At 29.8% G+C, this 14,889-nt stretch overlaps 2 protein-coding genes across 3 annotated transcripts; both read left to right on the top strand.

Annotated features, from left to right (window-relative positions):
- The first annotated feature begins 8,548 nt into the window (after positions 1–8,548).
- LOC121229396 (protein IQ-DOMAIN 1) lies at positions 8,549–12,408 on the top strand. Of its 2 annotated transcripts, none has more exons than XM_041113588.1 (6): positions 8,549–8,925; positions 9,391–9,548; positions 9,693–9,854; positions 10,529–10,756; positions 11,566–11,679; positions 11,768–12,408. In XM_041113588.1, exons 2-6 carry the CDS (start codon positions 9,480–9,482, stop codon positions 12,113–12,115), a joined length of 921 nt encoding a protein of 306 aa, XP_040969522.1. In that variant the 5' UTR covers positions 8,549–8,925; positions 9,391–9,479; the 3' UTR covers positions 12,116–12,408. The 2 variants fall into 2 exon arrangements, with proteins under 2 accessions (XP_040969522.1, XP_040969521.1); XM_041113587.1 differs by having other exon boundaries at positions 8,550–8,925; positions 9,442–9,548.
- A 1,615-nt stretch (positions 12,409–14,023) lies between these two features.
- LOC121229395 (uncharacterized) lies at positions 14,024–14,688 on the top strand. Its single transcript, XM_041113586.1, has one exon. The coding sequence runs from the start codon at positions 14,180–14,182 to the stop codon at positions 14,501–14,503; it is 324 nt and encodes a 107-aa protein (XP_040969520.1). The 5' UTR covers positions 14,024–14,179; the 3' UTR covers positions 14,504–14,688.
- Positions 14,689–14,889: the final 201 nt, after the last annotated feature.

Here is a 14,889-nt window from a genome sequence, read left to right as displayed (position 1 = left end):
CGTGCGAAAGTTGAGAATCCTTCAAAAAAATATGAGTTGTATACATGGAAAATTTAAATTTTAAATTAAATAAAAGTAACGTATTAATATAAAAAATAATTTTAAAGTAACGGTTAAATGGTGGTCAAATTTTACCTAGAGTCCATATACTATTATGTGATAGTTCAAAAATACATGAAATTTGGAGGGGGATTGAGTAGTCAAGTCGGGTTACAGTAAATCAGTTGAGTATGATTTATTTATTTTTTTCTAAATTATCCTTAATGACAAATTGTAATGGTATCAAAATTTGAATAAATTCCTAATGTGCAATGATTAATCTAAAGTAATTTTTAAAAGATAGAGTAAAATGAATTTTACACTGATAGACTTTGACCGTTAAGGTAGTGTTTGGAAAATATTCAATAATTAGATTTGGGTATAATTGCTTATAATTATACTATGGTAGCATGTTTACGTAACCATTATGATTGGTGGATTCCATTGAATTAGGTGCAATTAAAGCATCCCAATTACACTATCCAATTCTTAAGGGAATGTGAGAATTAAAATAATTATGTAGATAATTACACTTGAATTCAATTTAAAAATATATATTTTTATTCAAGTTATAAAAATTATATTACAAACATGAACATGGACGAGTGCTTGGATGGTCATGACTAAAATTTTCATATATTATAAATCCTAAAAAATTATGTTATAAAAATAATTTGTGTATTTTATATATTTATAAAAAATATTATTTAAATCTTAAAAAAAATTCTAAAGTTATGACAACAAATTTATTATAAAAATAATTTACATATTATAAAAATGTTATAATATATTTATTTATAAATATATTATATTATGATAGTCATTCTATTGCATATTACTTAGGCTGATAATTAACATTTTTCATTCTGTTGCATGTTATAAAAGATAATTTACATGTTACAAAAAGTGTTATAACATATTTATGTATAAAAAGTTATGATCAAGTATGGACATAACTTATTTAAGTGTCCATGCTATATATTATAAAAATAATATATTTTTGGACAATTTATAATAAATTTTATATATTATAAATTTTATGTTATTTTTATTTAATTTACGTATTATAAAATGGGATATAACTTAATATAAGTTTTTCTCCAAAGTAAGTTTATATAAGCTTTTATAATTAAAGCTATAAAGTATTTGGGTTTATTTGGATTGTGAACCTAAATATTATAAGGTCGGTGCTAATTATTCAAATAGAAAAAGTTTTCTTGCACCATATCACGAGGTATGATACCATTTGAGAGAATGGTACCAAACATAAGCACCATAGACAACTCACGAACTATTTAGTTTGAGACATTCAAGGCTTCAAAATGTGGTTGAGAATACTTTTTTGTTCTAAAAAAATATTTCTCATATTAACAACATCACCTTAGCATAGTGAGTATAATTTTAAGGAAAATTAGCAGATCTTATGTTCATATCAAAGTTGTCCATAAAATTAGACTCACATATTTTTCTACCATAAAATTTTCATAATTTATGGATTAGCCAATAAGTACAGTTTATTATTTAAAGTTACCCATGTTCTGCTGTTTGACAGCTTCGACCTTTCTTTACTAAAAATTAATTATCTCATAGTACGGGATTCGAATAATGTTCTCGTTTGTTTATCCTAAAAATAGACCCATTAAGAATTTAAACACATAAATTTTATCCCATAATTATTTTTATACAATTTTTAATGATTTTCCAAAGTCAGAACAGGGAATTTCGAAATCACTTTGACCTTATCTTACAAAAATTCAAATATCTCATAATATGAAATCCTTTTGCTTACACCATTTCTTTTATGTGAAACTAAACTCAATAAGTTTTAATTTCATATTTTGTTCAACCTCTAATTCAATTTCCATAATTTATGGTGAATTTTCAAACTCGAACTACTGCTATTGTCCAAAAACTGTTTTAGTACAAAATATTGTTAACTAGTTTATAACATCTGCACTTCATTTCATTTAAACCCTATACATGCCATATAAATCTTTAAACATAAAACAAAAGCTACCGGAGTTGATCTGGATAGTGAGCTTTGTTGTGATGATCCGATCTACCAACTTCACTTCAATTCAATCTACACAAAGACATCAAACACACACAGATAAGCTTATTGAAGCTTAGTAAGTTCATAGATTCAAAAGTAAAGCTTACCAACATAACGTTTCCAAAAAATAACAAAACATTTACTAAACTTCCCTGCCATCCACAACCACTGTTATTATACTTCACATAGTTGAGCTCAACATTAACTTCTAATCAGTCTCTTTCACTTTAATTCACACTTCATGTATAAATCATTATCAAATTAGGAAATGTCTTGTGAAATTGAGTACGTCGTTTGCTTAGTGCCACAATTCACAACTCAGTATGTTTTTTTTCATTGAAATATCATACCTACATTTCACAACTCAGTATGGGAATGCCATACCTACGTTCCATCACTCGGTATGGGAAATGCCATACCTACATTCACATTTTTGCCATGATTTAATCATGGACTTACATTCACCTCACTGTACCATAACTCAGTATGGATTTCCATTGAAATTCCATACATACATTTTGCCATAACTCAGTATGGATTTCCATTGAAATTCCATACCTACATTTCACATTTTATCATGGATTAACCATGCATTTTTCTATCAATTCATCACCAAATATTGATTTAATGTGCTCAATTTCTACGTTTTCTCTAATTTGAATTTTCATCTTATTTTTTTAATAAAAAATTTTCACAATCCCATAGCAATTTCACACTTAATAACACATTATATCATTCAATCATTCACAAACAAACATGTAAATTCAACCATATAAACTTACCCAGCTAATTTGTAGAAGATATTGAAATTTGAGGACTATTCTGCAACTTTTTTTTTCCTCGTTCGACTTTGGATTCTTGATCTATAATATAAAATATTTCCACTCATTAGCATTTATTTCATTTCTATTCAATTCACAATTTATACTTTTCAATTTTAAAAATTGCACTTTTACCCAAAATTTATAGTTTTTATAATTTAGTCCTTGCTCAATTAACCCATCGATTGAACTAATTTTTCTCAATTAACACTTTATTCTATCATTATAAACTATTTCATAACCTTTTATATTCATAATTCCAACACCAACCTCTAATTTACAACTTTTTCACAATTAAGTCCTAAATACCATTTCCTATCAAAATCACTTAATAAAGCCATCTTAATATGAAATTAAAACTTAAAATTCATGATAATTCATCATAAAATTTCCTTAATCAACCATATAAACTTCCAATTTCACCCACAAAATTAAAAAATAATGAATTTTATAAGTTGACCTAATTGTAAAAGTCATAAAAACATAAAAATTATTAAGAAAAAGCAAGAATTAAACTCACATTATGTAAAAATATGAAAAAAAAAGCTTTCTCCAGACCTTCTATGGCATTTTGGCTGAAGAAAAATGATTATATATCTAGAATTTTCACTTTGGTCTTTATTTTATTAGTTAATTTTGCAAAATTTCCAATTTTGCCCTTATTTCCCTTATTTTTTTTTTGCTGATTTTTCCACCCTTACCGTCAAGCCATCTCACTTTTAAGCTTAATTTCCCTTTAACTCCTCCCTCTTTTAACACTTAAGCTATTTAATCCTTTTAGCAAATTTTGCATTTGTTACAATTTAGTTCTTTTTATTTAATTGACTACTCATGCGTTAAAATTTCTTAACCAAACTTTAATACTAACTCAACAACACTCCATAAATATTTTTAAAAATATTTATGGCTCGGTTTTCAAATTTGAGGTCTCGATACCTTATTTTTGACCCGTTTAACCTAATAAATTATTTTAATTAATCAATTTCACTCATTCACAAATTCTTCTAAATTCTCACTTGACTCATAAATATTAAATTACTATATTGTTCAATATTACTTGTCGGATTTAGTGATCTCAAATCACCGTTTCCGACATTATTGAAGATTAGGCCATTACAAAAGAGTTTCAATTCTTTATGATTACAAAAGAGTGTATTTACTACCCTAGTTGGGTATGATATATATATAAATATTCTAAATTATCAATAACTTAATTACAAATTGTAGTGATGTCATGATTTAAATAAAATTTTAATGTAAGCAAGGGCAGAGCCAATGGGGGGCTGGCAGAGGCCCCGACCCCCTAAAATGGGAATTTTTTTATTTAGGCCCTTTATAATTTATAAAATTTTAAATTAGTAATGGTAAAATTGCACTTTAACCCCCCCAAAATATAAAAATTTGATTTAATCCTTTAAAATTTATAAATATATAAACTAGTAAAATGATAAAATTACATTTTTACTATTGTAAAAATATACAATTTAATTCTCCCAGAATATTTTTTTAGCGCCCCCGCTAAATGCACAATGATTAATTTGAAACAATTTTTAATAGAGAGACTAAAATTGATATACTTAAATGATGTTTGTAACACTAATTAATTTGAATAATTAAAATGGATTATAATAAAGAAAGAGGTTGTTGAATTTTATTGGCAAAAAAATTGTTGCTCACATCACACATGGGGTTAGGAGAGAGCACTATTTTATTTCATTATCAAGAGAATTTCCATGTTATCATCAGATAAATGATTATATGAAATTGAGATATTATATTATTTGTATCTATTTCTAATAATTTAATATTATTTTAATATTTTCATCCTAAAATTTCTTTTTAAAATGAAAATATTGAAATGAAATAAAATTATTAAAAAAAATACAAATAATAGTCTAATTTTATGCAATCCTTTTTCCCACTGTAAAGTCTCATAATTGAACATATGTGAGGTGAAGACCAAGGGCACACAGTTTTTGTTTTTCGAATTAATTAAATATAAGTTCCATTTATTTGGTATTATTTATTTTAAATTGCACCGTGGATTAAGTCATAAACTACAACTCAATCATGCGTTAGTTTGCAATCTAATTAAAAAAAGAGAGAGTCAAATTAAAATTAGAATCCAAATCGCCTCTTAGAAAACGTATGGTTATTCTAGTTAAATATATATTCAAGCCTTAATTATTTTTGTCAGATTTCTCATTCTAAAAGAAAAAAAAATTCTCCAACAAGATTTGATCCAATTAGTCGACAATTAATTCATTAGTATCACAAAGATTTACTTACACCAAAAATATTTACATCTAATTACTTTTGGAAAGTAAATTTTTAAAAGAAAATGTGATTATTGCAAAAGTAAACATAAATCATATTTAGATCCTTATAATCAGTTAGGAGATTATATTACAAGATCTTGAGAGCTTGTTATAAAAAAAAAAATTAGGTACTTCATTTATGTAGGGAAAAAAGAATCAAAGAAAAAGTATTTCATAAATACTTTTAAATTGTGAAATTATTAGTCCATCGCTGCCTCTCTAGATCTCGAGTGTCAAATACTTCATCCCCACAACTTTGAATCCTTGTAAAGGATCCTGATGGTCCACTTAATTTCCTTTTCCGCTTGGGCAACACTAATGGACGCGTTTTCATTTAAAGGAGGAGCCGTGGGTTGAACCCTGATGCACAACTCTTTGTCCTCTGACGCCTGGACCCTGGGTTCAACCAGGCTGCTATATATGGGGGCAAGTTGTATGTGATCCCAGCCACGTATCTATACACTCCACATGAAACATGTGCTTACAGTTTAGTAAGACCCTGTCTGTGAACTCTTCCGTAATGGTTCCCAAACAAACCGAGCACTCCGTCGGCTCGTCATGGTCATCAACCTGGCCGGGGGTTATCTTGTATGTGAACATCGGCAATGACGCTATGATCAAAGGGTCGAGCCCTGACTTTAGTGCCTCGTTAATGGAACTTTCATTAATCGCTGTAATTTGAGTTCTCTGGCGATGAAGGGCAGCACGCTGTCTCCTTTCTTTGCGTCTTAGATGATACCTTGAACAGAGATGGAGTAAGACTATGATTGTCACAACTCCAAGCAATGTGGCGATTGCTGCAAGCATGATCTTGCGGCTGACAGCAAATTCTCTTTTATCATCATCTTCTGATGAACCTATACTTGACTGGTTTCTTTTCTTAAGAATGCCGAGGGAGCTGTGTTATTTAGCTTAATCAATGCGTACGTATATATATATAGATGAGGAAATATCCACTTCTATTGAGTGGTTTTACATTTTTTTTCTTTTATAATTTTTACATGGTTAAAAACCATTGAATTTATTAATATATTTATACTTTTTATGTAAGTAAAATTTTGAATTGATGTGATATCTTTTTCATTTCGATCTGAAATATTGTATATATTTAACGATTGAAAATTTTTTCTTTTACGAAAAATAAATAATTAAAATTTTTTAATTTATGTCAAACTTGATATATATAATCACATAAATAAAATAAAAAATATGACGATTGGATTGTTAAAATATTTAATTATATAAAAATACAAAAAAATATAAAACTACTTAAATTTTACACTAATATAAATAAATTTATTGTCATGGATTATATATATAAGTCGATTCTCGTATATAGTGAAGTCTATGAAATGTTTGCTCGTGGGGTTATTGAATAATAAACTTTTAATTACGGCAGGAAACCCTTGCTAGGTAGCCACGCATTCCATTTGATATTGAATTACTATCTCCTAACATATAATAATATGATTAAGCGGATCAATCGAGGAAAAGGAATGAATGACTTTTCTTTGTTTATAGCATGATTTTAAACATTATACTTCCAAAGTCTAAGGTGCATGTGACAAAAAATTTCCAACGATTTGGTGTAAAATCGAACCCTAGGTAAATGCTGCTGCTGTTTACCTGAGCCATTGCCTGAACAAGTTGACATTATTTTTCATGTACAGACTAAAATATATGAACAACATTAGGCAATAGATTTCCATGTACAATATTCAAATCTTAATATGCCAGCTACAAGTTTTTTTTTTCCACATTGATTTGATAACGATCTGAATTGCTCATACAATTTTTTTTCCTATACAATTATTGTTGTATATTTTAGTTTGATACCCATATCTTATATTATGCACTAATTTTGAATAAAAACATTTATTTCATTCACCTAATTAAAATATAAATAAAATCATTTTAAGACAAATATAAATCTAATATCAACAAGGTCCCGTAGCTCAGTTGGTTAGAGCGTTGGTCTTATGAGCCGAAGGTCCGTATTTTTCTTTTAAGAGACTTGGCAAGTATAAAGTATGAGCAAATGAATCGCGCGTGAACTGAACTCGAATCCTGTTGCATTGAATTGCTGCATAGCAGCAACGCGAAGCAAATAATTGGGTCAACATTCCACAAAGACCCACTTTTTCCAAGTAAACTCGTACCCATGGTGTTCCCAAGCCCGGTCACTATCCCTAATTGATGTTTATGTGTTAAAACAAACCTTACTCCATTTTCTTTCAAATTATACAATTACATTATTACTCTCCACTTTTAATTGACGGAAATTACGTGTCCAAGTTATCTTTAGGCCTTCAATATTGTCCACAAATTAACTCCCACTAAATTCTTTTATCATTCCACTTAATGCCACCTCGATTTTATCGTTGAAATTGAGTCATCTACATTTAATTTTTATTAACATTCGAAAAATCAATGGTTGATATTAAACAAATAGTACATTGTAATAAATGGATTATTTTAAACTAAGACTGAAATTTGCTTATTAGTTATTTAGTCGTTCAAGTCGTATATATTACAAAAAATTACATGTTAAAGTTATTAATTGTCAAATGTCTAAAATGCTTAGGGAAACTCTAAAATTTTCTAAACTACTATTTTTGAAAAAGTCTATTTAACCATATCTATTTTTACAAATCTTCAAAATTGCTCCTATTAATTTCTAAAGACTCCTTTTAAGTAAGGTTTTATATAATATATAGATTATATAGATATAGATAAACACTAAATTAAAAAAAATAAATCATAATAATATTTTATAAATAAATAAATTAATTAACTTTTTTTTTTACAAAACACTTAAGTTGGCTTTGTTAAGTTTTAATGTCTAAAATATCCCTATTGATTTTTTATACTATTTAAAATACTTCTTTTAATTTTTTTATAATATCTAAAATGCCCTTATTAAATCCTAAAAACTCAAGTAGAAGTTGTTTTTATATAATATATAAAAATCATACAAAAGAATGAGAAATGAATACCTTGAATATAAAATACCAAAGGCTTAAAATAAGCATTTAACACTAAAAATTTAACTGAAATGCACTATTTTAGTCATTTATCTACTGTATAAGGTCAAAGTTTCTCAGTTTTCTGTGGAGGATTAACATGCAATATGAAATATAATATAAGGACTTAATATATAAAAAAAAAATCTGCGGAAACACATGTTGTAGGGAGGGAGGAATCAGTGAACCATAGATTCACTTAGGCCAGCCTTTCTACATCAACATATTTCATCTTCACTCGCGTTCAAAATTTTTAACTTTTTTAAATAATTTTTTAGAAATCAACCAACACGACAAACTCCCCCAGTCCCCCCGCTCTTCATATCAGTTGTTGAACCCTTGATTGATGAGAGAGAGAGAGTTCAAGAATATATTTTTAATATGATTTCCCTCTTCTGTTAGACCAGCTTTTTTATTCATTGTGAGACAAAAATACAAAAAAGAAACAGAAGAAATTTATAACAAGAGAGAGGAAAAAGCTGGTAATGGGCCATAACAATGCACATTCCACACCCACCCTTTAATTATTCTTTTCTTTGATTTCAGGCTTTCCTTCTTCTTTACTACAACTCGAACCGTTGTTGTCACCAACTCTGCCTTTTTCTTTGATCTCCCAAAATCTTTGCTTTCAGTGTCGTCCTCCAAAAGTACCTCTTTTGACAGCTTTGTTGGTATGTCCTTGCTAAATCATACTTTTTTGTTTGGATTCTTATTGCTTCTGGTTTTGTTTGCTTTAGCAATGAGAAAAAAAAGGGGCTATTTGGGGATGCCCCCATATGGTTGGGAGGGATCCTGGGATCTGGGTTCTGGATGAGTAAAATTTAGAAACTAATTTATCGTCTAAAAATCAAATCTTTTGGTTTAGGATATTACGGGGTTTATGTTGCTGCTGCAATTTTCAGCTTCTTACAAACCTGTCTTGTTTGTTTCTGTTAGTTGATAACTGGGTTGACTTTGATTGTGACCTACTTGTTCATTTGTAAAAATACTTGCTGGTTCTGTTTAGTAACTGCTACTTACTTTCCATGAATAATGTCCCCAACTTTCAAATCAAATCAGTTTCATAGCATATAGTTCAAAGTTTCTGAAACTTTCCTGTCATGTTCTTATAAGAATCTGAATTTTTTGTGTTCTAGTTTATGCCTGCTGTAGTTTTTGATGATCTTTGCACTGGAAAATACTGTCAGGGTGGTTCTAAGCTGGGTACAGATAATTACTATCAGCAATGGGTTCTGGAAACTTGTTCAAGTCAATAATAAATATAGTGAAAGATGACAACTCAAAGAAAGTAAAGGTACATTCTCAAACAGTCATAAACTAAGCTATGCAAGTCTCTACATTCCAGTTATAAATAAACCTAAGATTGCTTCTCTAGTCATTGATTTGCAATTTGAATCCTTGGGTTAATATTATCTATGATCTCGTCTGTTTGGCACAGGGATCTTCTGCTTCTAAAAAATCCAGTGGCTTCAAATGGAAGAAACACCAGCAAAAGGCATCCACTAGACCGGGTCTAATTAGCGGAAATTCCAATACTCTTGGCATGCCAATTGAGGACTTGGCAGCTACTAGGATTCAAACTGCATTCAGGGCTTATAGAGTATGTTGGTTTGGAGGTTCTACAAATAAGATCATAATATGTGAACACTTAAATAAATGCATGTATGCCTTTACTTGCATTGGTGGTGGTTGTGTCTCAATGATGTTCCTCACAGAGCAATCTAGAAACTTTTACAATTGTGATTGTATCTGTTATTTTTAGAGAACAGCATCTATTTTTTTTATGAGGTGAAGTTATGCATTCTTCCACAGATAATATATTGTACCATAGAGAATACATGTATGACCTCTATTATGATTATACCGGAGTTCATGAACCAGACAACAGATGGATTGCACATTAACTGGGTTCTGCATGGTAATGCATCATACTCAGCAAATTGAATCACCTAATTGGAATGACTGGTGAAGTGACCTTCTGTGGTCTTTTCAAAAAGAACCAGTGGCAATCATTAAGTGCATTCGTGAAAATCTTTCTTATATAGGATAGGAGCAATGTAGGCACATTGTATGTGATAATCGATTGATATCATGAACATGTATCTTACTATGTCCCCTGTTTCTGAATTCTTTTATAAGTTGACAATGGAAGTGTAGCTTTAATTTTTCCTCTTTCACTTTTTAATCCACTTGCAGGTATCTTATAAGATATATGCTTCCCAGTCACCATTGAGTTGGTAGAATGGTTTAATAATGTCTTTTCCCCTGATGCAGGCTCGAAAACAATTACGTCGATTGAAAGGTATTGTAAGATTGCAGGCTCAAACCCTAAATAGTTCCATCAAAAAGCAAGCTACAACAACATTAAATTATCTTCACTCGTGGAGCAACATACAGGCTCAAATAAGAGCCCGTCGACTCTGTATGGTAACAGAAGGCCATCTTAGACAGAAGAAAATAGCAAATCAGATAAAGCTTGAGGCAAAGCTACATGACATAGAGGTTAGAACAGCCCTGGCTCATGAAAACTTGCATGAACTAAGGTCTTGACAGAATCCTTGTTAAGGCTATTAAAATTTTGAATTCATCTATGTATGCAATTTTGAACAGCTTACTACTCGGGCAATTACTACCACCTTATTTTCCACGGGATCATGTTATACGTGTAATCATCAGTATAAAATTAAGAGCTTGCCAAGATTTGAGTGAAAGAAGTTTTGACACCTGGACATATGTAGGAATGGTCATTTTGGCATGCATATTCTGGCCTAGATTGTTGTCCGCACTATTGAGATTTAAATCTATGATGACCTAGTTGTCTGCACTGATCAAGTAATCTATTTTCATGAATTCTCTCCACTTGTTTCTTAAATAGTTTCTGATTTTTTTTCCCATCATATCTCTTTGTGCAATCTTTCGTTCTGTAACTTTGGGGCATTTTGTCTTCCATCGGCTTCCTGATATGAATTTTACTTTATAAGCAACTCATTGATTAGAGATTCCAGCTTCTGTATATTGCAAACTCATTTGATGCTCCAGAGTCAATAATGGTATGATGATTGTGGAATTATTGACGAAGACTCATCATGTCATCTGTTTTGTCATTGCCAATTGCCATTTTATAGTTTGAGAGGTTTGATGTTTCATTTGCAAAGTGTCTAAAACTTTGGCTTGTCAAATCAAATAATCTCAGATGCTCCTGCTTCCAGATATGTTTGTTTTCTACATCCTCTTAATCTGCCAGGTTGAGAGTGGACTATTTAGCTCTTTTTCTTTCATTCATGTTTAACACTAGTTTAAATGGATAACAGGTAGAATGGTCTTGCGGCCCTGAAACGATGGAGGAAATTCTCACAAAAATACATAATAGAGAAGAAGCAGCCGTTAAGCGGGAACGAACTATGGCATATGCCTTTTCCCATCAAGTATGCCATTTTCCTTAGCTGTAACTTGTGTTCATTTGGTGCAAGTTGTATGAGCAATGAATAACCATGGTATATGCATGATTTGCAGTGGAGGGCCCCCAATTCAAACAATAATGGGATTGGCAATTACGAGCTTGCTAAAGCTAATTGGGGTTGGAGCTGGGTGGAACGCTGGATTGCTGTTCGTCCATGGGAAAGTCGCCTCCCTGCTCAGTCTATTACCCCTAAGAAGCTGCAGAACAAACAGATAAACAAGGCTGGTAAAAACTCGAGTTCACCGAAACCAAAACCGAAACCCCATTTTTCTAATGAGAAGGAAACCATGAAGATGAAGCCTAGGAGGCTGACTTACCCTGGTGCTGAGAAACCAGCTGCACGTCAACAAAGCACCAAGGCTGAAGAAGAGAACAATAAAAAGGAAGAGAGAGTGGTTTAGCAGCAAAGCCAAAGACGAGACATAGCATCCATTTGGTTTTCAAGAATTCATGCTGTCAATAAACTTATGGGCTATATAAGCGTGCAAAATCCTATTTTCTTTTACTTAGGTATTGAAAAAGTAAGTATTTATATTTTACACTACCTTGGTTTTGTTTCTAGCTTTTTGTATATGGTGAGAAGTTGATGTCTTGCGAAATCATCGAACCGCTTGGTTTTGGTAGCAGAACAGAAATGGTGATTCTTTACTATGTTTATCTTATATATATAATAATGAGAGTCAGATTTTGTTTACTATGTTTATGTTATATATATAATAATGAAGTGTCAGATTTCCTTTTTGGTACCGTAAAATCATAACATTTATCTTTTAATTGTTTTATTAAGCATGTTTGATTGTAAATGATTAATAATTTGGAAAAGAAATTTATATGTTTCAATTTTTTGATAAACGAATTTCGTTCTAGTTCTTGTTCCTGGTTGACTACCCCTATCCCTATCTCATTACATGCAACAAAATTCGAACCTTCTAATACTATTTTTTTTATGTTTTATTTTAACTTTCTATCGTTATAAAAAAAAACAATCATGATTACGAAGTACATTATTTATCAAATTAGTTCTTTATAATTGTATATTATTTAAATTTTTTAAGTAAAATTATAACTATTTCATAAAAGCAAACTTGTTACCTATGATTTATTAAATAAAAATGATCTTAATTAAAATATTATTTCAATAAAATATTAAATTTCACATGAAATAATCTATTAATAATTTTTTATTAAATGAAATACTTTTCAATGAGTGGAATTAAAATATCAATTTAATAAACTATGAAGTTCCCTAATTAAATATTCTATTATGAATTCGGAACATCATAAATTTATAAATTGATTATTTGAATTTAATAATTATAAATTAATTAATTTAATTTGATAGATTGATTAATTGAACTTGTTAAATTTATGAATACCATAATTAATCTTGTGAAATCATGTAAAATAAAATATGCATAAAAGCAATAATACATGCAAATACTATACATTTTTTTTTATTTTGTTGATTTGTTAGAAATTCACGATATTAATTTTATGGTAGGTTTACAACCTATAACAACATGGCTGTTATAGGTATAAAATAGTCACTTCTCTATAACAAGTAAAATATTGACAATTAAACGACTATTATATAGAAGGTTGACTATAACAAATTTAGCTGAATCAAACTAATTTAGATTATAATTAAAACTATCGAAAAATTATTGTATAGACCTCCCATCACTTACAACATGGGCCTAACTAATAAAATTAATACATGCCATCATTTTATTTCTAATTTAATTGGTTTAAAATTATCCTAAATTAAATTCACTATGATACAAATCCGTAAGATCGAATGACTTAACCTATGCCACTGGTAAATAAATACAAAATTTCTGATATACAAAAACAAACTATAATGTTCACAGTATGGTTATAAAATTAAAAGTTTTATTATGATGGTGCCCCTATTTGTAATTAGATTAAAGTATACTTCAAGTTTTTAAATTATTTTTAATTTACTCTATCTATTTATATTATAGTAATTTATTTTTTTTATTTTAAAAATTCAAGTTCAGTTATTATTCTTTTTGTTACATGATTATGAACGAGAATTTTTTCACACTATTAAATTTAATAATTTTTTTAAATAAAATTAATAAATTAAATTAAATTTTTTAAATAAAAATAAATAAATTCTAAATACACAAAATTGGAGCACATTTAAATAAAATAAAATGCGCGCCCCTCCGATCTCAATCGAGCACGTTTTGAGTTTGGACTTAATTCAAAGTTGACACCTGAAAGGGAAGCATAAAAAATAAAAAATGTTTCCGCCTTCCTTCTCCCTCCATAGAATCAAAATTACAAAAATCAATATTTTCCACACCAAAATTCCCTCCACGAAGAGAAACGAAGCAAACATCCGAAAACAACTTGAATTGAAAAAATTTCACTTCCTCCCCTCCAAAACCCACCATTACTTATGTCCCATCCATCCTTCTCCTCCCTCTCAACACCAAATGCTTATGGCTGCTCTCTCCATTTCTGAAAATGACAACAAGGAGAACATCTCTCCTTTCTCCTCCAAAACCCCTCTATCTCTTCTTCCAAAATCTTCATCCTCCATCATCAAAAAACCAAGACCAAGGAAACCTCTTCAAGACATTACCAATCTCCTTCTCCCTCAAATCTCTTCTAGTCTGCCTCCACCCAATGCTGCAAATCTGGTTTCTCCCCAAGCTTTGGTATACCAACCACAATGGAGAAAGAGGCGTGCTGGAGATGGGCACCAATCAAATTGCATGAAGTCTCGTTTTGTGTATAAATGTATAAACCTTAGATAGTTCCAAACATCGATACACACAGTGCACTGTCTTCATTCTTTTCTCAATTACTTCATCTCTTTGACTGAGTTTTCTTTTTTAACCTTTTTATACATTTACTCATGGATTACATAGTATGATATGTCTCCAATGTCAAAATATAACTTATTTTTAGACTAATAATATTACCGTTTTATGTTTTGTTCCATGTTTTCGGATAGACACGTTAATGAGAAAAGAATATAGCTGAACCCAGAGGAGACTTTAACTAATAAATTGTACTAATTGGCCTGATAAAAAATTCTAGAAAAAAATTAGTAGATATATATATCAATCTAGTTTCAAAAAAAAATTACGAATTTTAATTTCGAGTTTCGGAACTCAAGATATTAATTTTTAAGCGACTG

The sequence above is a fragment of the Gossypium hirsutum genome, chromosome A05 (genome assembly GCF_007990345.1).
Source record: "Gossypium hirsutum isolate 1008001.06 chromosome A05, Gossypium_hirsutum_v2.1, whole genome shotgun sequence".
NCBI lineage: Eukaryota > Viridiplantae > Streptophyta > Magnoliopsida > Malvales > Malvaceae > Gossypium > Gossypium hirsutum.
Note: the sequence above shows the minus strand (reverse complement) of the source record. Positions and strands in the feature narration are given on the sequence as shown.